At 41.3% G+C, this 26,243-nt stretch overlaps 4 protein-coding genes across 5 annotated transcripts; 2 read left to right on the forward strand and 2 right to left on the reverse strand.

The window, feature by feature from the left end:
- The first annotated feature begins 866 nt into the window (after window positions 1-866).
- On the forward strand, window positions 867-9,240 carry epx (eosinophil peroxidase). Its single transcript, XM_063906403.1, has 17 exons — window positions 867-884; window positions 971-1,058; window positions 1,150-1,240; window positions 1,874-2,049; window positions 2,305-2,437; window positions 2,851-2,980; window positions 3,051-3,257; window positions 3,812-4,169; window positions 4,408-4,568; window positions 4,639-4,897; window positions 4,988-5,158; window positions 5,554-5,791; window positions 6,148-6,359; window positions 6,442-6,606; window positions 6,960-7,043; window positions 7,218-7,314; window positions 7,837-9,240. Exons 1-17 carry the CDS (start codon window positions 867-869, stop codon window positions 7,892-7,894), a joined length of 2,646 nt encoding a protein of 881 aa, XP_063762473.1. The 3' UTR covers window positions 7,895-9,240.
- On the reverse strand, window positions 9,091-17,976 carry rab3il1 (RAB3A interacting protein (rabin3)-like 1). The gene is given in 12 exon segments (XM_063902669.1): window positions 9,091-10,286; window positions 11,133-11,199; window positions 11,283-11,382; window positions 11,718-11,741; window positions 11,950-12,062; window positions 12,159-12,175; window positions 12,178-12,286; window positions 13,751-13,987; window positions 14,077-14,154; window positions 14,504-14,599; window positions 14,725-14,908; window positions 17,762-17,976. Coding segments are annotated over 12 exon segments (1,326 nt in total). The 3' UTR covers window positions 9,091-10,200.
- Window positions 17,977-19,090: 1,114 nt separating this feature from the next.
- On the forward strand, window positions 19,091-23,516 carry best1 (bestrophin 1). The gene is made up of 10 exons (XM_063874504.1): window positions 19,091-19,161; window positions 19,412-19,702; window positions 19,823-19,917; window positions 20,026-20,259; window positions 20,811-20,965; window positions 21,062-21,139; window positions 21,339-21,491; window positions 21,586-21,666; window positions 21,752-21,903; window positions 21,999-23,516. Exons 2-10 carry the CDS (start codon window positions 19,551-19,553, stop codon window positions 23,062-23,064), a joined length of 2,166 nt encoding a protein of 721 aa, XP_063730574.1. The 5' UTR covers window positions 19,091-19,161; window positions 19,412-19,550; the 3' UTR covers window positions 23,065-23,516.
- Window positions 23,214-25,876, reverse strand: fth1b (ferritin, heavy polypeptide 1b). 2 transcript variants are annotated; one of them, XM_063874524.1, is made up of 5 exons: window positions 25,756-25,853; window positions 24,746-24,849; window positions 24,496-24,579; window positions 24,162-24,287; window positions 23,214-23,777 (listed from the first exon to the last, which is right to left on the reverse strand). In XM_063874524.1, exons 2-5 carry the CDS (start codon window positions 24,845-24,847, stop codon window positions 23,619-23,621), a joined length of 471 nt encoding a protein of 156 aa, XP_063730594.1. In that variant the 5' UTR covers window positions 24,848-24,849; window positions 25,756-25,853; the 3' UTR covers window positions 23,214-23,618. The 2 variants fall into 2 exon arrangements, with proteins under 2 accessions (XP_063730594.1, XP_063730586.1); XM_063874516.1 differs by having other exon boundaries at window positions 23,229-23,777; window positions 24,496-24,642; window positions 25,756-25,876.
- Window positions 25,877-26,243: the final 367 nt, after the last annotated feature.

A 26,243-nucleotide genomic window follows, 5' to 3' on the forward strand; every position in this document is an offset into this window, starting at 1 on the left:
AAGTATAAATAAAAATCTATATAAGGAAAAGCGGTAAATCCTCACTTTTGAGAATAAAAGCTGGCAATCAATTTATATCAATAAACTAATCAATTAATCAACTCGGCTTGTATTTGATTTATTGTCAGGTGCAGTTTTTTATATAATAATAAAGAAACCTTTCATATGTTGTATATGTCACAATATTAGCTATAACTAATACAATGAAATAAGTGTAATGCAATACAAAGTACAGCATTAGCCCTTAAATGAAGAAGAGTAAGTACATTACTTGAGTAACTGTACTCGGTTAAATTCCACCACTGAAGCTCACCCACCTATCCTGTGTCACTGGCACACGGACGATCAGATTATAAGCAAAATAATCCATTAAGAAATGTACTGTTTGTCATTGTGAAATGTAAATGTGCTGCTGCTGCTTCATGATAATAATCAAGTCTGTCTTTGCAATGAGCTTCTAAATGTTCTTCATTCAATATTTCCACTGCCGGTTTCTGTTTGTGTCCCCCGCTACAAAGATGTATTCTCTTGAGGGATGGGTAGAACTGTGTAATTTAATTGGAAAGATCCAAACAATGATGAGAGGTTTTCATCAGGCGGACAGAGAGTACATTTGATTTGAATGTTATTAGGTAGAGGCAGTGAGTCGAGCGTTTGATGTTGCCTTCCTGTCACCAGGAGGACAGATAAGGGGATTCTGCACATACCTGTTGGCCCTGCTGCCAGTGTATAAAGGGCATCCTCGAAGCTCCCAAACACACACACACACACACACAAATGTTGGCTCTCAATATGAGTCACAATCAGCAGCAGTGGTTAATTTCCTGAATCCTTTCTGCACTGTTTGAACAGTTTAAATGTTTTAGATGGACGCAGCATTCATGGTGAGTTTCTTTTTATTTCCATCCTGATTTAATAAACAAAAAAGGATGCTTCTGGAGTTATTCAGAGGGATGTGTTTTGGTTTTAGGTGTCCTTCTCCCTGCTTGGACTGGCTCTTGTCCTGCTCTCCTTCCCTGAGCGTGTTTCTCTGAACAGAGTATTTGACAACACCTCAGGTGGGCATTTTTGCTAAATTGTTTCTGATGCGTCCACATATTAAGGAGCTTTTTGTAACTGAATCTTTGTCTTCCTCTGTGCTGATGTCAGGAACTGTGTATCCAGGATCTGTCTTTGTCAAGGAGGCTCTTCAGAGGGCCATCGAGCTGACTGATGCTGCTTACGCCCGCACAAGTGAAAGGTAAAAATGACTCGATGGACACAATCAAATTTACTTTACTTTAGTATTTATTTATAATGCTACTTAATATTTGAATTCCACTACATCTAAGGGGCAAATCCCGCAAAATGCATCGTCACAGAGCAGAAAATAAGGGCTGTTTTTTAAGTAGCTAATGAAAAGTAGACTTTTTAAAATTGTGAATGTCATAGCGACGCTGCAAACATAGGATGATCTTATAAAACATGATGCATAGCTCTAGATAAAACCTCCCAACAATTTATTGGGAAGGAGTTCAATTCAAGGAGTTAAAGTTAGTTAAAGCACAAACTGAAACATCTACAGCAATACAAAAAAGAATACGGATTGATAAAGCAGTAATATTAATCCAGAAACAACATATATAATAGTAAAAACTGACAAGGAAAATACTTCTGCAACATGTGTCCTTTTACTATTAATACCTTAGCTGATAATACTTACATACTTTTGCGTAGGTAAAGTTTGAGTGCTTGGTTATAGTTTAGTAATTTCCCAGTGTGTTATCATTACTTTTAACTCATTAAAGGATCTGAATACTTCCTTGGATAAATCACATATTTAAGTCATTGTGTTGGCACCATTATCAAGCATATACATATAAAATGTTTCCAGGGTGAAGAAGTCTCTGTCTGAAGGCGCTCTGAGGCCCAGTGACCTGCTGGCCCAGTTCAAACAGATTGAAGCCAGGACCAGGACTCAGATCCGAGCTGCGGAGCTGCTGGACAACACGGTGGAGCTGATCAGAGAGATGGTCTACACCCACACCATGGTGCAGCCCGACCCAAAGGGTATCGAGCAGCAGCTTAACACAACAAGTAGAAATATCTCTGCCTTTTTTACTAGATGTTGAGGTCATTTTTGTTCCTTAGTGCCCCCAGTTTGTGTAAATGTATTAGTTTGTATCGAGGATCTACTACTACTTACTGTATTTCACACTCGGGTCAATAAGGCAAGGGCAAATTATCACATTTTTATATTCCTTTCAAATATTGAAGTTATCATTTCTATGACGTGGTTGTTGTGGTTACTGTATGTTCCCAAAGAGCTGCTGAGTGACGGAGACATGGAGGAGCTGCTGCAGGTGACCGGCTGCTCCACTGAGCTGCAGAGACCCGGCTGTGACTCCGACTGTCTGTCCGAGCGCTACAGGTCCATCACAGGAGAGTGCAACAACAGGTCAGTGTTTACGAAATACATATGGTCACATAGCAGTGCTGTCTCAAATAGGTAACTAAGTTTGCAAATCTGCAAAGTAACTATCAACCTGATGTTTAACTTTCTCAACATTTTGTGGAGTAGAAGTAAAAGGTAGCATGATGTTTAAATACTCAAGGAAAGTTAAACGTACCCCTTAGAGGTTTTAAGTTGTGATTTAAGAGTTTTTTATTCAGGTTTCCAAAAAATAAATAAACCATACAAGCAGATGCTCATGTTGTTTGGAACACGGCATCAACACTACACACAAATCGCTGTGGATTGAAGTGTGATTTTTGTGTGCACGAATTGTTCTGTAGTGGAGTATTCTCACAGTTAAAGGTGATGAATACTTCTCTTACCACTGACTTTGTGTTTGTTGTGGTCTTGTTTAGACAGAATCCCAGATGGGGGGCTGCAAACATCCCATATTCTCGCTGGCTGCCTGCAGAGTATGAGGATGTGTGGGGGATGCCTAGAGGCTGGGACTCTCAGCACACCTACAATAACGCCACTCTGCCTCCGGTGAGATTCCTGCAGCTGCTCTCAGCCGCCCTCTGTCCGTCAGCCGCTGTAACTCCTGTCTCTGTTTCAGGTGCGGCTGGTATCTCAGGAGGTGCTGTTCACTCACAATGACAACATCTCTCTGGACTCCGCTCTGTCCCACCTGCTGGTGGAGTGGGGTCAGTGGATCGACCACGACGTGGTGCTGACGCCTCAGAGCCCCAGCACAGCCGCCTTCAGGACCGGAGCTGACTGCACACGCACCTGCAGCCGGGACACGCCCTGCTTCCCCATACAGGTGCACCTCCTACCAGCTGCTGCTAAGCGTTCTTGTCCTTTGGTTTGACGGTCACACATCTTTCAATTTCATACCATATAGAACTCTTCTAGAAATGTTTCTGCCTAATATTCTTGATACACATTATGAAATAACTGTATAACTAAATATTCCTCATGCATCTTTCATTTCAAGATATCAGTTTCATTGATCTTGACAGAAATGTTTGTTCCGAATATTCTCGATAGACATACTAAAATAAGACTTCATATTTCTGTGAAAATTCCTTTATTATATATTATATACATTTCTAATGTATATAAGAAAAGAATGAAAGTATAAGAAATGAAAAAATAATTGAAAATAAATTAAATAATATAAGCTCTGCAATAATAAAGTGCTTAAAAGAATGACTTGGCTCTTCATAGGCCCATGCCCCATGACCCTTTCACCTATTCTAATGAAGATCGGGCCTTTAGGTCAAAAACACATGCTTTTTAGCGGAAGTGACAAGATATCTATATTAGTATGAATGGAACATTTTGTTCATAGTAGTTTTTAACCTCTCTCCTCAGATCCCTCTGTCAGATCCACGCAACGGGGTCCAGAGTTGCATGCCTTTCTTCCGCTCTTCTCCCAGCTGTGTCCCGTCTTACCGCCACCGAGAGCAGCTCAACGCCATCACCTCCTTCGTGGATGCCAGCATGGTGTACGGCAGCTCCTCAAGCCTGGCCTCGGCTCTGAGAAACAGCTCCTGCCGTCTTGGCTCGATGACTCTCAACTCCCAGCACTCAGACCAGGATCTGGCCTACATGCCTTTCCTGCCGCGCCTGCAGGCTCACCTGGACCCCTGCGGCCCAAGAAACTCCTCCAGCTCTCGGGTATCAGACAGATCCAGGGGCCAGGAAAACACTACATCCTGCTTTCAAGCTGGTTAGCAAGTATTTTTAACCGGGATGAAGTTAGTTCTGGATTAGATATTGAAAAGAAATTCAATATAGTCTTCATTCCGTTTCCCAAACTCTCCACAGTGAGCGGACGATTAGCTCACATCCGAGCCCTCACTCTTAACCAATGGGTTTCAATTATTGACCATCAATGAGTGAATGTAGTGAGCTGTCTGACCTCTGCGGCTTCACTGGAGCTGTTGTTTGTGATTTGTGTTTCACAGGTGATTCCAGAGCGAATGAGCACCTGGGTATGATCGCTCTGCACACACTGTTTCTGAGGGAGCACAACCGGCTGGTCAGAGAGCTGCACCTGCTCAACCCTCACTGGAGCCCTGACACACTCTACCAGGAGGCCCGCAAGATCATGGGAGCCATTCACCAGGTAGCCTCTTCATCCTGTTCGCCTTAGACTTCTGGATTTTCCAGTACTCTGACCTACCTTTTTCTGACAGATCCTCACATGGGAGCACTACCTGCCGCGGGTCCTCGGTGAGAGCACCATGTCTCATCTGATGCCTCCCTATGAGGGTTACGACCCTGAGGTGGATCCCAGCATCGCTAACGCCTTCGCTGCTGCCGCTTTCCGTTTTGCCCACGTCACCGTTCAGCCAGTGGTGATCAGGCTGGGTCCGGGATACACCGCTAACTCCGAGCATCCCCCGCTGGCACTGCATCATTCACTGTTTGCCTCCTGGAGGGTCGTGCAGGAAGGTACAAACACAAAGCTGTCATACATTCAAATTGAATAACAATTTACTAACTATATCTGTTTCTAAATATGTTTCTCTCCTGGTGTGTCAGGTGGTATAGATCCTGTGCTGCGTGGTCTGTTGCTGTCTCCAGCCAAGCTGCAAACTCCCGGGCAGATGATGGTGGAGGAGCTGACCGAGAGGCTGTTTCAGGCTCAGGGGGGGATGCCTCTGGACCTCGGTGCCCTTAACCTGCAGAGAGGCCGGGATCATGGCCTGCCTGGTACCAGCTTTATAACGTCTGCCACAGTACAGTGTTATTGTAGCATACCGAAAGTCAGCTGCTGACTGGTTAAGAGTTATTTCAACAAAGGCTTTGGGCACCGGCCCTTTAATTAGATTATTATGTGGTCAAATTATAATGGAGAAAAAGCAGACATTTGCGTTGGGCAACCAAAACAATCTAGATTGATAAATAAAACAACAGGAAGAGGAAATATTCTGTATTTTTGAAATATTTGGGTTTATCTCTTTAAATATATGATATTTGCTATGGAACAATGTTGAGTCTTCTGCCCCAAAAGTTAATATCTGAAGTTAATTAAGTTATTCTGAGTTTTAGTACAGGTAACTGAACCTGCGTATGAAAAGCTCTCCCCTCACTTCCTGTCCCATCAGGATACGGCTCATGGAGGAAGTCTTGCAACCTCTCCATTCCCAACACTACATCAGACCTGGCAGAACTTCTGGGAAACTCCACGTTGGCTCACAAACTGCAGCTCCTGTACGGGACGCCGCACAACATCGATGTGTGGGTGGGGGCAATCTCTGAGCCCGCTCTCCCTGGAGGAAGAGTCGGACCGCTGCTGTCCTGTCTCCTGGCGAGACAGTTCAGAGCGCTGAGAGACGGGGACAGGTGAAATTAAATGCTACGGTTTAAAAGTCTTACCATTCCAATTAGGGCTGCATCCTTTGGTCAAGAAAATGTTGGAAAATAGAGAAAGATATCCATCCCAGGTTCCCAAAGTCCAAGTTGATGTCTACAGATGTCGGTTTTTGTTAGTCCAAAACCCAAAGATATGCACTTAAATATATAACAGATAAATATAGAAAAATCTTAGAGGCTGAAAACAGCATTTGTGCCAATTTTGCATGACAAATTACTTTAACCATCCATCGAATATCAAAATGATTTAGATGTTGATTGACCCATTTCAGGTTTGTCTTCTTTGCATTTCTTTTGACATATTTCGACTTGTTTTGTCTCTCGAGGTTTTGGTGGGAGGCAGAGGGAGTGTTCAGCAGCTCCCAGAGGAGACACCTCAACGCTGTCTCTCTGTCCCGCATCATATGTGACAACAGCCACATCACTCACGTCCCCGCTGACCCGTTCTCACGGACCGAGAGGCCGGAGGACATGCTACCCTGTTCACACCCACTCATCTCCCACCTCGACCTCAGCCCGTGGAAAGAACCAGACGCAGGTGAGGGACAGGAAAAGAATACAGTGTTGTGTCAGGTTTGTGTTGTTGTTGTTTTAACATTGACTTTCCCTCTCTATTCCAGATCCCAGCTGTGGTCCCATACCCAGGATTCAGTCTGGCTACTCTCTTCTCTGTGGCTCTGTGATTCTGTTTCAGTGTCACTCTGGCTTCAAGCTGCTGGGATCTTCGTCTGTCAGCTGTGATCCGAACAGCCAGCAGTGGAGACCAGCACCCCCAACATGTCAAGGTACTGAGACTGAACTCGGCCTGGTGACCTATAAAGATGTTAGGCGAAAGATTGGGAGAGGGAATCACATCTAACAAAATTGTTTGAGGTTGTGGTCAACATTCAGACGTGAACCACAACTTTTCACTTAATTCTATCTTGAAAGCAGCAAAATCGGTAAAACAACCTACAATTAGGGTCCATTCATTTGCTGTTCTAGAGATTCACATGATCTTCCTCAGCAAATGTCAATGGATTGTAGATTTTCAAATTTCTATTTTTTACTTAAAGATTAGCAATAATTGTGAATAACGGGCCATTCGAGACAAAACGCATGCAATACTGATTAAAGTGTTTTTCCCTGATTGTTGCAGATATAAATGAATGTGAAGACCAAACTTCTGTCTGCCCACAAAGCCTGGAGTGTCTCAACACCCCAGGCTCCTTTATCTGCTCAGGTTGGTTCAGACCACTTCATTATGCTCCTCTTTCAAGCTCATTGTCTGCCTGTTCGAATGAGGTGACAAATCCCTCCGTACTTACAATGTTGAGACATTGACATACACAACATAAAAGCATATTTTATTTAACATGTTGTTAATGTCCCTTCATGTCTGTATGCACTGATCCAGATCCCTCCTCGCTGTCAGTCATCTCTGTCGTCGCTGCAGTGATAGTGGTGATTGGTAGTGTGGCTGCACTGATAGTGATCATGTTCTTTTATCGACGGTAAGTCACTAAAGATACAAATCAATTTTATGGCTCCAGATTTAGCTATTTAATACAAATAGGACAGCTTATATATTCCCAAATCCAAATGTAGAAACACTGAACAGTTACTTAATTCCTGTGAAAAAGAAAATCAGACCTTAGAGTAGAAGAAAACTAAAACCACAATGTGAAAATATGAAACATTTATTTTGTCCTGTGAACCACTTGTAGTCAACTTTTCATGAGCTCAGACAAACAGCCTTGTTTTCAGGGTCATGACAATTAAAGGACATGTTTCTATTGAATACAGTAAATCACAATCACAACGTTGAACACAAGTATTTCCTTGATGTGTAAAAAAACAAGTGATTCCAAAGCTATTGGAAAAATGTAGAAGTATAAAGTAGCATTAAATTAAATTGTACTAAGTGCAAAAAGAAAGACAAACATTATTTGTTAAATAGACATGTTTTATAAATTGTTTATTTGTCCCTGAAACAAACTAATACTAAAAAGTTCAAATAAATCTCTTTCTTACAGATATTTCCCCAAGAAAGAAGAGTTGGTCAATGCTGGATGTTGCCAGGGGAAAGGTTAAAGAAGAGTTTGGTAAATGTATGTTCGTTCTTTTGCATTATGTTATATAAAAACTATCTGGCAGTATTAATTATTTCAAGTTGCAAACACTGTATATTGGTCTGTGTAGAGGTAGAATGTTTTCTCTCTTTAATTTATAATAACTATATAACACTAAGGTGTGATAAATGTTTTACTACAGTTTGTATCTATAAACGGGAGCTGCATTTCCTCTGACTAAACTCAGATTGTGCTCATTCGTTTACTACAAGTCAAACTACTTATTAATTAAGATTGATCTGTGTGATTAGGTCATGAAAACAGAATAACAAGCTTACCAAAGACCGTTTAAATCCGGATGCTGAAATCGCACTGGAATGTCAGCTCCAAAAACAGATTTTCATACCACAAAGCCCCTCTGAGCGGTTCCCTGTGCCTGAACCTTGCTTACAAATCTTTTAAGTAACTGTTTCAAAGCGTTATTATCGGGGTTACCCGGCTGTTCCTGCCCACGACCTTAATCTAAAGACAGATCAGCACCCTTATAGAAGAACAGATGGCAGTTTAGGGCCATTCTGAGCTGAGGCAGGGGGTACTATTGAGAGAAAAACCTCTAAAACTACATTTATGAAAGTATAGAATTACCGTTATGATATAATTTCTTAAGAAATCGCCAAGAATATGTTGTGCGAAGTCACAGTAACATTGGTCTTTGCCCTCAAAATTTGAAGAAATTTCCTCAAGGCATTCCTGAAATAATAAAAATAATGAATTATATTTATATAGCGCTTTCAAAATGAGTCTTGGAACAACAGTAAAGAAAACGTAAATACCTCCATCCATGAGAGAAACTCAGATAATATTAGAAATAAAAGTGGAACATTTGACAAAAAGAACTTGAACACTCAGAGATTATGTCACAAAATTACAGAGATTAAAGTATAAAGAATTTTAGTTTTTAGTTTCAAGGAACAACAATGGCTGGTTCAGTTTCATCACAAATGCCAACAGTAAACAAGAATGGGAACTTTTTTCTCTGAATATCACCCACCTGCCCCAAAACTGTAGAATAATGGTTTTCATTTGTTTTTTACCTACAATAGACCTAATACAAATTATCACCATGTTACTGTGTCATGTGGTTGTGATCAAATGAATCCCTGTGACGTTCCCACACCAAACCTCACAAACAGCCGACATCAAAGACAAACCAGCTGCTTAATTTATCTGCTATCAGATTTTATTCAAGCAAGACATATAAATCACACACAGTACAAAGGTGATGTAGTGAGGCTTCAATGTGTTGTATTTAATGGAGTGTTTTGATTATCAGTACACTGAAGTTAGGTGCCTTAAAAGCAGTAATTATTGCACAACATTCATCATTTTAACATTCAACAGGCTGTTTTCTGTAAAGGAAAGTTGGCCATTGATAATAACTAATCTATACTGTAAAGCACAACCAATATACATTGTATAATATGGCTATTTACTGCATTCATGCAACGTTATTTATGGCTTTAAATTGTCTTTACATCCTCCTCATTGCAGACAAAACTGGTCATATTGCAATCTCTGGTATTAAAGCTTGTTCATTTTCGGACTATATTGTGAAACTGTCACCATTTTGAGCGTGGGGGTGTCATGACTAAATCATTAACAATATTTCTGGTAATGAAGGTCAGGCTGACATGAAGCTGTTTTCTATTGTGTGAATTTGAAAGGCATCTAGGACAGGTAGTGCATGAGGGCATCAACACATTTAAGGCCATGCTGAGAGAAGGTCTGTTGTGTTTTAACCGATGACTCAAATTTACTAGAGATGCTAGTGTGCATTATATTTCTGTAAAAATACTTGTTGTGAAGAATCCACATAGATATTGCTTATCTCACAGTAGAACTATAACATAGTTACATATAAATATGTAATACTTGAGGTAAGAGACCAACTAAACTCTCTACACTGCTATCATGCGTTGTGCTTATCTTTTCATGATACATAGAGTCTATTAGGATCAAAATAAGAAGTTTACTCCACCGGGGAGAAACAGCAACAGCTCTGGAGAGTTACTGTAGGCCTGCAGAATAACAGAAATATATTTTACATATCTCGGAATAACGCATTTTGTAATGTCATGTTTCCTTCTCGCTGTGCTGGCTTTTCCATATCGAATAAAAGTGGCCCATTTTTCTGCTTCCCTTGTTGGTCGACGCCTGCTGCAGCACTGATGCTGTCCAACCCTCTGCTACAAAAGCTAAACCCCTGATTGTTACCACAGTTTAACCCTGATCTCAAATGCTCCAGGTCCTGGGATGATGTGGGGGTCTCTAGCCCTGGTCAGTGAGGTAGAAACCTAACTTAGCCACAGTCATCTCTCTGCGGAGACGCATCACCTCCCAGAACATCTGCTCCGCTGGACCGAGGCAAAGAGACAACAGATACAACATGTCAAAACAATAATAACCAAGAAAGATTATTCTTACTTTATCACGATGACTCAAGTACAAGTTAACTACTTGAGTAAGAGTAAAAATGTATCTCACAAGTAGTGAGTAACTTCATGAAATGCAATTTATAACAAGGATGTATTTTAGGCGATAAATGCCAAGTGCATGTTAAGTGTGAATATTGTTTTGGTTTTTTTTTGGGGGGGGGGGGGCTTTTTTGCCTTTAATCGGATAGGACAGTGGAGAGTGACAGGAAAGTGGGAGAGAGAGTCGGGGTGGGATCCGGAAAGGACCACGGGTCGGGAATCGAACCCGGGTCGCCAGCATACGGTGCAGGAGCCCCAGCCAGTTGCGCCACGGCCGGGGCCTAAGGTGAATATTTGATATTAATTCTTGCTGTCAGAGAATCGCTGTTACATAAGATGAACCTAGATTAATCCCTGTGGGGAAATTCAGGAGTTTAAGCAGCAAGTGAGACTGAAAAACAGGACAGTACCAATTCACACAAGGACAATACAATTAAACGATCAAATGAAATACATGTGCCCTCAGATGTGTGTAGCCCAATGTAATAGAGTACAAGTACATATATGCTATTGCAAATCTACTTTGGTAAGAATTAAAGAGTAGTGTGCATAACAGCTACTCTTAAAAAGCACAATATATTGAGGCAAATAGTATATGACACAGAGAACATGTAAAATATCAAATATAACACGTTACTACCCTCCACTGTTGGCCTATTAAGAAACAAAGTAGGAAAACAGATTGATACAAACACCATTATCAAATTCACTGTAGTCTTAACTTACCATCATGTCTCACCAGGCCCTGCTGGATGTAGCGGATATAAGTAAAAAAATTGCAAACAGCCGTGATCTAGAAAGCGGAAACAAGGACGAGGTCACATGTAGACCAACACTTGTGTCTGAGGAAGGTCAAAGAGATTAAAGGATAGTTACCCGTGCTCGGCTGGAGGGAGAGATGTAATAGTAGCTCCCTTTGTCACCGAGCTTAATGCGGTGTCTGCAGAGGCGCAACATGCCGCTCAATGCACATTTTCTACACACAGAAACACAGGCTGTCAGAAAATGAAAGCCCCGAGACGTGGATACACACGGTCGCGGTTTTATCACAGCAATCAACAATCAACAATTCAATGTGAAAACACATTCCAGGTGCAACAACATTTAGTAGAGGATGGCAAGAAATATAAGTGCACAATCAGAGAGAGTTAGTCACTGGAAGAGAAACATTGAGATGAGGCATGCAGAAGTCGTTAATTTACAGATTTGTTTACAACTTTACCGACGTCTGGAAAGGCAGAATTAATTTCATGCTTTAATACTTTGTGTTAGTGAAAAGCTGAACAGCTGATTGTTCCTGAGAGGACTTACGTCTCTATTGCTGCCCTAAAGCCACTGGAAGAAAAAAGATGTTTTAATCAGAAAGTGATTAGAAATGTGCCCGTTGGTTAAACCCCTCTCATATCCCTTCAGCTATGACCGCTAATCATCAGAGGAGAATATAAAACCAAAGAAGGATGGATTATCAGTGTTGACTTATGTTTAGCAGTGAACGGTGAAAGAGAGGATGGGATGGTAGATGATATGAACAGCCTGAACTCACTTTGGGCCGCCACACTCGACAGCAGAGGCTTTTACCATCGGTAACGCTGACATGGCCACCGGCTCGATGGTCAGAGAGTTGTTTTCCACTGCGCTCTGCACCAGCTGCGACAGCTGTGGACAACAGTTATCATTATCATTAACTTCAGACACTCAAATGCAACACACACACACTGAAGTGTTTATGTAAAGAGGGAGGGAGATTCTGACCTCAGACTTTGTGAAGAGAGGCAGGGTCCGATGTCTTCTCTGTAGATGCGACTCAAGAAGGCAGAGGAGCGCTCCACACTCGGGTTCTCCTTCCACATCAAAAACTCTGCATACAGAACGGAGTCCATCTGCAAAAACAAAACAATCCATCACTTATTAAACTGTCTATGTGTCAAAGATAGGAAGCCCCCTTTCTCTCAACCCCACATAACCCAGTTTAATTAGAAAGAGAGTAGAACTGGCTTGCTATTACAAAAAAAAAACCCTCTCAAGATATGGTTTGCTTTATAGCTTGAGAGTTATGGATTTCAACTACTTTTAACAGATGAAGAGTCTAGAAAGAAGAAGAGAGCAAGACATCCCAGCACATTTCCAAATAGGCATTAAATAACTATTATTGATCGACGAACATTAAAACGTTTAGAAAATCAAGTGTCCAGAAATATATTTGGCTTCACCACTCAATGCATACATTCAACAAAAACAACAGGATCAAGGAATGTCAATAAACACAACTTTAGAATAAACAAAAGCAACAAGACAAGACAAGCTCTGTGAGGATGTACTCATGCTATAGATGCCCTAAGCTAAATGCTAACATCTGCATGCTAACCTGCTCACAATGACGTCGTGCTGATGTTAACCATTCATAATGTTAGCCAGGTGCAGCTGCAATTAAATTTGGAATCACTAGTGGAAACCATGGATAAGAATCATTAGAAAACACAAAGCTGGGTAAACATTTTAGGAAGTGAAAGAGGCATACGGAGGGCCAAGGATAAATTTTTCTGGCTGCAGCTCCATTAATCTTGTGACGCTTTTGTTCTTGCTGCGTACTTTCAGCACCACAACCTATTTTTCACAGTTGAATGTGTCATCCAATGATTTATGTGAACATCATTTCAAAAAGAGAATATGTCCTAACATTGCTACCACCAGCTTTTCAATAACCAGACAGACATTGTTGAGCTTTGACTTGTTTTGTGAATCAGAAGTGTGTTGTACTTTGAAAAGAAAGGACTAACAAGTCCAAACAATAACATTGAATGTTAGCTAGAGAACTGTGCTTTAAAATATTAAGTCCATATCCTCCACACAAATTGAATATAGAAGCAACACATTTAGTTTGTATATGTTTCTGGACAACTTTTAGACTGATAAAGATTTCAGCATAGAGATACAGCGTACTTTTGTCCCTTTAACAAGAAGGAAGAAATAACACGCTCATTGTCCCATAAAAGCATAAAGGCACAGTTATAGTAAAGACGTCATGCGGCTGGTTGAGGTAGCGCAGTTACCTGTCTGCTGTCAGTGCACAGCCCCTCCCCCTGCTCCTGCCAGTAACGGTCAAAGGTCACATTGACAGACTGGCCAGGAACCAGGCAGAGTATCAGAGAAAGGAGAGCAGGAACAGCAGGCTGGGAGAGGAAGAGACACCAGTGACAGAGAGGAAGAGCCAGTCAGGGAGAGGTTAGTACTGAGAGAAAGAAAAAACAGAGAACTTAAGATTCAAGTGACTGGAAACAGGAAGGTAGAAACAGAGAAAGGCACAAAGGAGACAAGAGGGACATTTACAACCTCAATGAGGTTACCTCTCTGTCCTCTTTGGCCGCAGGCTGAATGGAAAGTAAGGTGTTTTCTGGTTTTCCAGCTACAGATGGAAAGGCCCCGCTTGCGCTTTTGTTGCGAACGTGGCCCCCGACGTGTCTGTACCCTCCCCTGGTTCCTGACGTCTGCAGCTGAGGATGCAGCTGGCGGTTTGGAGAAGAAGGTGTTGATGTCAACACAAGGGTCTTGAGCGCTGTCACCTCTGCTTGAAGAACATCAATCTGGGAGACAGAAAAAAAGTTGGTGGCAAAAGTCTGATGATGGGAAGAAAATCAATAAAAGTTGCTATGGTCACAGAAACACCACACACCTTTCCCTGAGCCTCCTTCAGTTGTTTCTCTGCTCCTGCTTGTTTGACGTTAGCTTCATTCACCATCTTGTGAGCTTCCTGTTGGGATGGAAATTGACACAAGAGGTGTCCATCTATGCTGTGGTTTTAAGAAGGAAGACTTAAATCTCCAATCAGGTGTTTTTTTATCACTTATAGATGGTGGACAGCAAATATTTGTATTAAAGGTTGAAGCAGCAGTTTACTTCTGATGTGAAGTTGGGCATTTTATCACTGAGATGTTTTCGGGCCAGCTTCTAATGCCTTTAGATTAACTGCAGTTTTTGGAGGTTGTTGCTTAGTCATAAGCCACTGCAATGCAAATTGTGAATCTGAAGACCTGCAGTGCTGCAAAGCATCATATTACTCTCCTCATCATCAGTGTCTATATGAGAACTGTTGCCGTTACCTCGAACAGACTGGCAGTCAGCTCCTCCAGCTCCTGCTCCAGCTGAATCCTGACCTGCGACAGACGCTCACACTCCTTGTCCTTTAGTTTCAGTTCCTGAATGTGAAGGAAAAAATGTCACAACCACATTTAACGAGGAAGGACATTTGCAACGTCAACTCTTTTTGAGTTTACACAATGCTTTGTGCCTGTGTCCGCTAGCATAAAGTAGGTTACTACACCTTCTTTGCAGCATCTAGCTGTTCCCTGAGGATCTCAGAGCCCTTTTCTCTGATTTCTTTTTCTTTGATCTCCAGCGACGAGCTACGATGCCGGGAGAGGACGCCATGGGCTCTGGATAAGGGGGGCCCAGCCGAGCCTCCTCCCTCCACTCTGGACTTCGGATCGGGATCCAGATCTACCAACCTTCACACAAAGAAATATATAATCATTGAGAAAACAATAATATTTATTGTAAATCAACTTCTAAGATAACTCTGGTGCAAAACATTTAACTGCAGCATCAATGTGAAATATTGGTTATTGTCGTTTACAAATAAAAACCTTTTTCAGTTTTGGAGGGTTTTTTTCTACAAATGAATAAACATTAGTAGCATTTAGGCATCATTTTCATATAGGAGTAGGTAGTATGGATCAAATAGCGAGATAATCATAAAAATATTGATAAATACTACCAATATATATATATTCAGTTGGTACTTAAAAACAAAGATAATATTTTTCATCATACCAACATTAAGGCTATATTTTGGAGCTTTTAAGAGGCTGTTGTTTTGTGTTATAACATTTGTATTTATCCATTTAAAGCACTGTTTCAACAAAAAATATATTTGCAACCAGTTTATATTTGCATTAGTTTTTCTATACAGGTTGCAATATCTGCTCAATGCACACATTCAATGTTCAAAACATGTAGATTTGCTTCTCATCATTTTAGAGAGAAGAATTGACACATCAACATATCTTTCTCTCTTATATGAGTTATAGCTGGATGTGATGTCATTAAACGTGTTAAAGACCTCTAAGCAGTGGTGTAAAGTAACTAGGTACATTCACTCAAGTACTGTGTTTAAGTAAAAACAAATAGAGACGTTTTACTCACAATTAGCTGCACCTTTAACCAGCTTTGATAAACACATGAACGCATCAGTAATTATAATCACAACATATAATATAGATATTCTGAAATGGGCCGATGTGCATAATGAGTAGATTTACTTTCAGTATGTTGATGCAAATACTTGAGTAACATTTTGATTGCAGGACTTTTACTTGAAACAGTATTCCTACACTCTGGCACTTCTACTTGTACTTAAGAACAATAAGTTCTTCTGTACTCTAGTGGTGAAATCTGCATTAGAAATCCCAACATTTGAATTTAAGATTGTCTAGTTTTTCCTTTAAACTCATGCTCAAAGCTCACAAGCCACATACACATTAGCCAGAGCTTGCAGCTAGCTGCTCGTTAGCTCCCGGTTACAACTTTTACCAGGGAGAGGTTTCCCCTCAGTACCCGCCCTTACCCTGTCAGTGTCCGGGAAGCAGATATAACCCACCCGTCCTCTCGGAAGTGTGTCCCTTCCAGGGTCCTTTAAGTGTTGTTAATTAACAAATAGTGTACGTTAACGAAGCTGACGATAGCTGGTTTCAGTGAAAGTAAACTCAGCCGCTTTAAATCAGCGCAGGAATGCGGACGCTGACGTAGACAACAACAGCAGCAGCAGCAGCAGCAGCACAACAATAAATATCTAAAAGTGAAACACCGACTTTGTTATCACTTTTCCACCTTTGTCCTTCACTGTTGTCTCATTTCCGTGTCCTTATTTCCAGTCAAAAAAAACGAGTGTCCCTGCTCCCAGTTTCTGCCTCTTTCCCACCGATCACATGACAGAGCATCCACTCCCTGCTCGGAGCTGTAGATCCAAGCTAACATCAGCAGTTATACCATAAACTGAGTTACATACTTCCATTAGTTATACTAAAACCTCATCATAAAGTTGTCTCTAGGTGGAAATATGTGAGGCTCTTATATATATATATATATATATATTTTTTTTTTAAAAGATCACTTGACTTTCAAAAGTCAATATGTTAAAACCATTTCTCATGATTGTGAGATTCTAACTCATTATTTCAAGAAGGTTTTCATTATTTAAAGAACTTATTTCGAGATTGGCAATCCATTTTCTTGAGAGAGTTTGCCATTATTTGAATGACATTGGGAAGGTTGGAGGTTCTTGAAAGTTCTTCCGATACAGTGTTCCCATAACATTGATTGTCAAAGAAAGTGCTCTGTATTTTACAGAGATGCTGCCTTTAAAACAAGCACCTTCTCTGTATGTGCCTTTGTGTGCATATCATCCTTTATCTTCTCTTCCCTAATTTCCTGTCAGCTATCCCCACTAAATCAAAGTAGTCCTGATCTAACCTCGCACAGAGCCACTGACTTAAAACCTGCATGAATGCGCTCACTCTGAATATGGTGCATAGACTTTCTTTCTTTCCTTTTACTACATTTGCATAACGCCTTTAATGCAGAATAAGGCTTTTACAAGCAAAGCCTTAGATAACAAATAGCTTTATTTGAATCTGAACTTTTCTTTATATGTATTTCCCTTGACAACCTCAATGGGACGTTCACACAAATCGACTCTCCTAGAGGGATCAATTCACTGTAAGTTGAAGTTGGCTTTACATTATGTTATTGGAACCACAGAAAGATTTTGGTTGTTGGATAATTTTGTAAAATGATCTGATATCTTTCTCTTCTGCAGGCAAAGGTGGTACCAATATGGTAGACAGTGAACCATTTATATTCTATGTAAAGACGTTCTTCCATTGTGCTAACCTGTACGGCGCTAATCTAACATTCATAAAATAATGTTTTATGGAAGCCATGAGAGGCAAATTAGGAACAACAATTCTGGTTATCTATTTTTTCAAATCTTGTCTCCTGTGATTACGAGTTAAAATGAATGATGAAGTTTAAGCTGTTTTTTTGGTCAGGATCAAAGTGTTTGTTCTGATATTCACTTTGACCACAAGAAGCCCCCCTATGGCATGTTATAAATAAACCTGAAAGCATTGGTGTTCTACAAAATTACTATAACAACGACAGACAAATTATCCTGAGAATATAAAATAGTTTTGTTCTAACCTGGCATCACTGCTTTCCAACCTGTTTAACAGATGGAAAAAAATATGAAAGGAACTTATAGGTATATAGGTGAGATCAAACTCGTCATCTTTGGCACTCACCGTCCAACAACACATCCTCCATCCTCATCGTCCCTGCTGCACTTGTGTCTGGCGGTTGGCTTTCCCAGGACATCAGGTTTCCCAAAAAACACGGTAGAGGAATATACTGATATTCCAGATCTCCCTTTGAGGATTTCATATCCTGGGCTGGCTGTTGTTGAAGGTGGTGGAGAAGAGGAAATCTGGACGCTGTGAATTCCCTCAAAAGCATCCATGTCTCTCTCTCTCTCTCTCTCTCTCTCTCTCTCTCTCTCTCTCTCTCTCTCTCTCTCTCTCTCTCTCTCTCTCTCCCTCTCTCTCTCAGGCAGTGCAGAAACTCATCAGGAACTTCAAGATGTCAGCTCTGAATCAACATCAAGTCTGTTATTCTTTTTTCAATGAGCCTTTGGGTGTCAAGCTGCTTCAATGAAGAAAAGAAAGAGTTAAAGAAAGCAGCTTAAATTCTCCTAAAAACAATATAAGTTTCACTAAACAAACGTTCACTCAAAGTCCTGCAGTAATCATTGGACAAGTCATGACCTCTACAGTGTTTGAATAACTTACACACCTCTCTCACTGAGTACTACAGAGCCAGAAGAGCTCTTCTATTTGCAGGTTCTCATAAGGGCTTTATTTCATTCTTAAAAACCCAGTGTAAACATACCAGCCTTTGTTAAGAACAGAAGCGTGCAAGTATCACACGCATGTGGAGTGAAGGAGACTCAATCCAAGATGATTTAAGGACAGAACAATACACAGTATACTCACCAAAGTGTTTAAAACTCGCCTCAAAGTGTTATAGAGCATCAAAAATCTGTCCAAACTGAAAAGACAAAAAACTTTAAGAACCAAAGGATACAATTGAGTCCGTACTTCGGTCTGCTGTGGGTCTCCTGGTTAGACAGGAAGGGTTAATCACTAACACCTTCAGCTCAGTTAGAGCCAAGTGGTGCACATTTCTTCCAGCAGAGGGGGGGGAGGACACACAGCCCCACCTGATCAGGAGTTTTCCATGAGTGCATACTAGCTGATGCTTCAAACAAAACCTCTTGGTGTTTACTGAAATTACGAATGTGTTCAGCAAAAGACAGAGATAAATAGCAGAAACGCTTTGAGAACGATGTTTTTTATAGAGATATATTTCCTAAATCTGATCACAACCTTTCAGCGCTCATGTTTTAACCACCCTATTTGTGGCAGTGTGGGTGTTCTGCTGTCCTCAGATTTGGTCAGATTAACAAGACCCGGCCTCACAATGCAGCTTTGTTGCTGAAACAGATTAACACATCAAGTGACCGGAGGTGCAGGAGTCCCTTTCTCTGTTTTTCTTTCCTGCTTACCTTTCCTCAACATCATTCCAACGGACACAACACATCTCGGGCCGCAGTGAGAACGATGGATGGACAAATTCAACTTGTTCGGTGAGCAAAAACATCACAGCTTTGGGTTTGAACTTAGATATTGTACTATGCCTGTTGTAGCACTAACAACATCTCTTCAGAAGAAGTGGCTTAACTAAGATCTCTAAAATGAAGGGAAGTATTAAGTCAAATGGTTATGGTTGTAGAAAATGGAAAACCAGTTTCAGTTGATGTGTTGAATGCAAACATGTGGATTGTGAGTAAGCTCAGAACATAAAATATCTAATGCCGTTTTATTTTATTATTTTAGATCTGTGACTAAATAGGCCTTATGAGATATAGGTTGAACGCTGACATTGAGCTCAGGCGAAGCAACGAGAACAACACCACTCTGGTTTCCTTCATGTCACGACACAGTCAGCCGGAAAGTTGGGCAGCAAGCAGCAGCGATGACCGTAACGTATTCGCGCAGGGTTGCTGATGCAGGTCTGGGGACCTTCTTTCATCTGCTCCTGCGATGGAAAGGCAGCATCTACAAACTGCTCTACAGAGAGCTCATCATCTTCACTCTTCTCTACTACTTCTTCAGTATTGTTTATAGGTACTCTCATAGGAGATATCAGTAGTAAACATGCATGTCCTCCTGTCTTCATAAAGATTGGCTTATCCCTGATAAAACGTTAAAAGTTGTAATGAACTCAAAAAGTGTTTCTTTCACCAGGTTTGTGTTAACTGATGACCAGAGGAGGCTGTTTGAGAAGTTCTCAATATACTGTGACCGCTATGCAGAGCTCATCCCTGTGTCCTTCGTGCTCGGTCAGTTGAGGCTCTCTCTGCATAAATCTGAATTTCAACAAAGACAGTGTTCCTGGAAACCGTTACTGAAGGTGGGCTCGTAATACCTTTCTTACATTTTTCTGTCAGGTTTCTATGTCACCCTGGTCGTGTCCCGTTGGTGGGGCCAGTTTGAGAACGTCCCCTGGCCAGACCGCCTGGCAGCATTAGTGGGCGGCCATGTGCGTGGAGACGACGAGGCCTCAAGGCTGACCCGACGAACTCTGATGCGATACGCCAACCTCTCTGGTGTGCTGATCTACCGCTCTGTCAGCACAGCCGTCTACAAGAGGTTCCCCACCATGGAGCACGTGGTGCAGGCAGGTACGGGGTGGTGAAGTTGACAAAACTCAATGTTGATGGTCCGCATCGCACATGGCATTGTTCTGTTTAATGCATATTTACTACTTAACAGTGTAGGAAAGTAGCTAAGTACTCAAGGTACCCGAGTATTTTGTTTGTTTGGTACTTTATACTTCTACTTCACTCATTTTCACAGGAAAATATACTTTTTACTCCAGTAAACTAATTAAATGTATTAGCTGCAATATTTATGCGATGCGTACATTAATCTATCAATTACTTTATTCCAATAATATATCACACAATATTCTGTAATGGATCATTCTGCATAACAAGTACTTTTACCTTAGGTATGTCAATTTGTACTAAGTAAGAGCACTTGTACTTGCATCAGATTATTTTAATGCTGTGGCATTGCTACTTTCACATAAGTAAATATTCTGAATACTTTTTCTAACACTGCTGCTCGGCGCTGAGATTATAGGCAGTGTTCTCACCCAGAAACAAACATCTTAAGTGCTTTCTCTATCTGCTTCATTCCTTCACTTCCCGGGTGTTTTTGGGCCTCTCAGGGTTGATGACGTCGGAGGAGCTCAGGCATCTGGAGGAACTGCGCTCTCCTCACAACAAGTTCTGGGTTCCCTGCATGTGGTTTGTCAGCCTGGCTCTGAGGGCTCGGACTGAGGGTCGCATCAACAACGACGTTGCACTCACAGCCATTCTCACTGTAGGTCTTCCTCGGTCTGCAGGCAAAAAGAACCAGAACATCTTCACGTTGTTGCTCTGAAACATTTTATAACTTTTCTTTTTCTTCTCTGCTCAGGAGTTGAATAGTTTACGGGCAAAGTGTATGAAGCTGTACGGCTACGACTGGATCAGCCTGCCTCTTGTCTATACTCAGGTTTTGTTGTGCTGTCACTGAAATAGAGTAGATACATTTTGGTAGAACAAACAGATTTAATAGGTTTTATAGTGTTATGAATCAAGTTTCAAAAACAACTAATAATCCTTTGATTGACTTGGTTTGATCAAAATTAGCAATCTGACAAAATCTAAAATTAAAAAAAATTCTATGCAAAACCCATATAACCCCTGACTAGGTGGCGACAGTGGCGGTCTACAGTTTCTTCCTGGCTTGTCTGATTGGCCGTCAGTTCTTGGATCCAGCTCAGGGTTACTCAGGTCACGATCTGGACTTCTATCTGCCTGTCTTCACCCTGCTGCAGTTTTTCTTCTATGTTGGTTGGCTGAAGGTAATGATTAAGTCAAACTGATGCCACACAAGAAATGTTATTTATTCTTTATCCTTCTGAGATGAGTTATCGTCTCTTCTTTTCATTGTGTCAGGTGGCTGAGCAACTCATAAATCCTTTTGGTGAAGATGATGATGACTTTGAAACTAACTGGCTCGTTGATCGTAATTTACAGGTTTGGATTCAAATAATCTCCACTCTTTCATGAGCTTCAGATTATGGCTGTTTTTGCACAAGCTGTGGTTTCTGTATTCTCTCAGGTGTCCTTGCTGTCTGTGGATGAGATGTACGACAGCTTGCCGCTTGTTGAGAGGGATATGTACTGGAATGAGTCTGAACCTCAGCCTCCCTACACTGCTGCCAGTGCTGAACATCGCAAACCGTCCTTCATGGGCTCAGCACTAGACATCAGGTTGAGTAATGCTTTTATTTTTGGGGGGACAAGTCTTAAACAATTATTGAAATTCCTTCTAACCTTCATACAACCCCCTATTTAATCTAAACTAGTGTTCCTAAGGAAGAGATGGAGTTTCAGTCCAATCTGGAGCAAATTAAAGAACACGAGGAAGCCAACTACTCAACCCCGCTGCTTGGAGGGCTGGGTCGTCTCCTCGGTGTCCAGTCTCCTAACTTCCCTCGCTCCTCCCGGGTCTCTCTGCTTCGCCGCCGTCCTGGAGCTCCTCTGAGCCGCTTCCCTCTGTACCTGCACCCAGAGAATCCTAGTCAGAGTCGTCATCCTTTCAATCGTGAGGGAGATCCAGACTATGCCTTCTCCACCATGCCCTTGTATGAGCGACCGGGTTTCTACAGCTGCCCACAAACTCCCATTCACTGCGTACCCCCAACACTGCAGCGCCCTCGACCTGCCCGGCGAAATCAGAACGAGTGGGACCGCAGCTGCAGCTCCCTCGCTCCTCCAATGGCGGGCTCACAGCTGCTGCCTCCAGACACTCCCAACCACATCCCCCAACCGCCATCCTCTGCTTTCCCCTGGCTCAGTGGTGATGGCGAGATGCCCACTGCCCCTACCTTCTCTTTCCCTGACCCTCCACCTCAACTCTGCCCCATATCCAAAATCAGACCCGGACAAGGCCTGCTGTCTCGCCGACCTCCACCTCCCCGCTTGACTCTGGATACCATCCACTCAGCTGACAACCATCCTGGACCTCAAAGTGCTCGGGCGGCCGGGAACGGAGCAGAAAGGGTGTTCTCATTCACTCCTCCCTCTCGCACAGCGGCAGCAAATCCCAATAATCCCACCAGCAGCTCTGGCAGCATTAACGCAACAAGCACCAATAGCGCTGGCACAACAGGAAGTCTTTGCAACGGTACAAGTCAAACTAATTTTAGCAACCAAGGGAACTTCAGCACCAGCATGAGGGCCAGCAACGGGGGTACCAACGGCGGGCTGAGCAACAACATGAACGCAGTTTCCACTTCAGCGTCAGCGCAGCAGGAAACCAATGAGCAACACTCACCCAATGATTCAGGAATATCATTGGCTGAAGGGGATCTGCTGGGCGTTCTGGTGGACAGTGGCATGAACAAAGCGGCAGGAGAGAGAGAGGACTGAGAAAACAAGGTGTGCCAGACTGCTTTGTGTCACATTTGGCATTCAAAATATTTCACACAAACATGTTCTATGTTACATCTGAACTGCAATACAGTCCTCTGGAGGCCGACACAAAAATGAGAAGTATTTGTTTGACACACTGAGTTAATCTGTAACTTCTGTTAAGCTCTTATCGAACAATAAATACTTATAAGGCAAAAAGCACATTTTGAGATTTAACCGCCAACATTTGAAGGAAAATTAAGAAACAATTTCTATTTTCTTCTGCAGCTCAAGGACAAAAAGTCAATCCTGTATATCCGTACATAAAGTAGTCTTATTAGAATTGTGTCCATCAGTGTACTCTTTAATAAATATTACATGTCATGTTATGTTTCCTTTGTTTTTTTCAATAAAAAAATGAAACTGGGATTACCTTTTACATTTTTATGTTGTTATACAAGGATGTCAACTTAAATTCACTACTACAAAAATTATATTTTATAAAGAAAGTTGAGAGACAAAGGACAGGGTGGACTGGCATGCAGAGCTGACCAGAGTAATCACAGTGTAGTCTAGCTTTCTTCTGTAGCCATTGTATGTTTGTCAAAGAGGTACTCAGCCATGCCGCTCTGAGGCGCTCCCATATGGCGCAAGTTGGATATCCAGTCGCCCAGCTGCTTGATGGATTTCACTTGCTCATCCAGAAAATGTGTTTCTATAAAGTCACACAACTGTGGAAAAAAAGGAAATATGGTTTTAGCTTATTAAAATGACCCTCCAAATGTGAAAAGTATATTAAAAACCCTGAGATTTGCCTTTGTTAGTGACATCGTCAAATAAAAATGAATAAAGGAATAACACTTTTTCATTTCTTTCTCAAATTTATTCTATAAATTAGCTCATTTTACTGTGCAAAATTGTCTGAAGTCATACTGACAATCTTTGAGAGCATATGAAGTTACACGTTTTTCTTAAACCGGGTGTATACATCATAGTTTTGCTGTGCATGTGTATAGACAAATTGAAATACATAATTTAAAGGAATTTTTAGGTTGCCTGTAAAGTCAGACATTCAAGCACCGGCTACAAAAGTGGTTCATTATTCTGCTGCTTACATGAGGATCATTGTGGTCAGTCGCCATTTTCTGCAGGTCCAGCAGGGATTGGTTTACACTTTTCTCCAGCTGCAAGCAACAATCCAAAGCCTCCAGGCCACTTCCCCACTCATCTCTATCAGGTTTCTGAGATGGACATAAATAATTCAGCAATTCAACACTGGTATAATACTGATTTTATTAAAAAATACCCAACAGATACATTACTAATTATATCCTGTGGTACATGGACCCCAACTGACAAACTAAGAATTATCATCAAAATGCCTTAATGGAAAAACATTTACTTGGAAATCTACATTTAAGAAAAAACTGTCTTTGTATCGGTACACACCCTGATGTCCTGCAGAAAAATTGTGCCTCCTCGCTGGTTCTGCAGACTCATCAGCTTTTCAGCATGCCCCCGCTCCTCTTTAGACTGTGTGTGGAAAAACTTTACAAAATTTGGTAGGGATTTATCATCCCTATCAAAATAGTATGCCTACAAGACAACAAAAATAAAGAAGACAAAAACCTCTTTTATCTTTTTGAGCTTAAAGGGACAAAAAAGATGCACATTGTGTTGGTTTGAACGCATTTCTTACCATAGAGAGATAAACATAGGAGGCATATAGCTCCAGGTTTATTTGCCTGTTAATAGCAGCCTCACAGTCCTGGTGGAAGTTTTGTCGGATTTGTGAACTCATTTCTGCATAAATCACAATAAGAAATGTCATTTATGTTATTAGATACACATTATACAAGAAAAAACCGATATTATATACATATCATTCCTTTCAGCCATCTAACACAGACATCCCGATACAATATTCTCCTAACTCCTACTCATCAGGTTTGTCCCGGTCCCAAAAAAACACTTTTACCCTATATGACTATCAGTGCAGTACATGTTGGATTACTCTGTTCTTGTGTCAAGATGAAATCGAAACGTCTGCCTTGACAAACACAATAGAGGCAGGGTGCAGAATTATCTTTTTTGTTCACATTTGACATCCTGGATGGATTACCATTAGTCTTTTGGCTGGTGAATGGTGCAACTCTAGTAGCTACTTACACATTTTAACAGCATTTGACTGATGGTAAACATTGCAGATGCATATCATTTCAAAATAATTAACATTTTACTATTAACGATTGTTAATGCCACACCTTACCAGGTTAATGCACCTCACTGTCTACAGTTTATTGAAACTAGTGTGACTAAAGGATTAAAGTGCCCTTTCCAGGTCTGTGGATCGTGCTGATTTGAGTGCATCAACCCCTGCATTGATATTGATCCACACCCCACTGACCTTCATCTCACAATAACTTAATGGCATGCTGGGAAACTGATATAATATACTTTTAAGTGTGACACCATTGGTAACAAAGCTCAAAAAACAATTCAAATGTAAATTATTGATAGATTTAAGCAGCACTAGTTACTCTATTACACAAGGTGGCTAACGAGCTATGCTAAATACAAATTACGGTACCAAAGATCCATGGTTACCGTTGCTAGGCACTGCTAGCTAGTAGATCTCCATCATCTCCATATCAGACACTAATGTCTCCAACAGGCTGCTGTCAATTGACATGCCTGCTAAAAACGTACCTGGTTTGTAGATCTCGGACGTTTCACAAAAGTAGCAGGTTTTAGAGCAGCTCAATTTGGAACGACAGAAGTTTTAAGACAGGCTGACGTTACGTTACCTCCGCACTGCCGTCATAACGTGAGGACGTCGTTCCTCCGATATGATAGCGGTTAAAGCAAGGGTGTCCAAACTTTTTTCTCCGAGGGCCACATTTAGAAATATATACGAAGGGCTGGGCCCCTCTCTAGAGGTGAGGTATATTGCCTCATAAGTTAAGTTACAATTTGGCAAAATGACTCAAATGTAGGTACATTATTCTTGATGCTTAAGAAAAAACAACCTACATCACAGCTCTCCGTAGGGTTTAATATTTGGTTGGCAACTCATTTCTTAAACAGAAACTTCTGATTGCTTATATAAAGGAGAAATTACATATATATACTGTATATATATACTGTATAAATATACAGTGGGGAGAACAGGTATTTGATACACTGCCGATCTTGCA

Source organism: Eleginops maclovinus, chromosome 2 (assembly GCF_036324505.1).
Source record: "Eleginops maclovinus isolate JMC-PN-2008 ecotype Puerto Natales chromosome 2, JC_Emac_rtc_rv5, whole genome shotgun sequence".
NCBI classification, from domain to species: Eukaryota; Metazoa; Chordata; class Actinopteri; order Perciformes; family Eleginopidae; genus Eleginops; species Eleginops maclovinus.

What these genes read in the sequence shown, in the direction of transcription:
- epx (XM_063906403.1), top strand. An exon ending in GCGCTGAGAGACGGGGACAG is followed by an intron (nt 5,792 to 6,147) that starts GTGAAATTAAAT and finishes TTGTCTCTCGAG; the next exon opens with GTTTTGGTGGGAGGCAGAGG. An exon ending in GTGGAAAGAACCAGACGCAG is followed by an intron (nt 6,360 to 6,441) that starts GTGAGGGACAGG and finishes TCTCTATTCCAG; the next exon opens with ATCCCAGCTGTGGTCCCATA.
- best1 (XM_063874504.1), top strand. Translation starts at nt 19,551, where the DNA reads ATGACCGTAACGTATTCGCGCAGGGTTGCTGATGCAGGTCTGGGGACC. An exon ending in TGCCTCTTGTCTATACTCAG is followed by an intron (nt 21,140 to 21,338) that starts GTTTTGTTGTGC and finishes ACCCCTGACTAG; the next exon opens with GTGGCGACAGTGGCGGTCTA. An exon ending in TCTATGTTGGTTGGCTGAAG is followed by an intron (nt 21,492 to 21,585) that starts GTAATGATTAAG and finishes TCATTGTGTCAG; the next exon opens with GTGGCTGAGCAACTCATAAA.
- fth1b (XM_063874516.1), bottom strand. Translation starts at nt 24,847, where the DNA reads ATGAGTTCACAAATCCGACAAAACTTCCACCAGGACTGTGAGGCTGCT. An exon ending in TTTTTCTGCAGGACATCAGG is followed by an intron (nt 24,288 to 24,495) that starts GTGTGTACCGAT and finishes TGTCCATCTCAG; the next exon opens with AAACCTGATAGAGATGAGTG. An exon ending in CTGACCACAATGATCCTCAT is followed by an intron (nt 23,778 to 24,161) that starts GTAAGCAGCAGA and finishes TTTTTTCCACAG; the next exon opens with TTGTGTGACTTTATAGAAAC.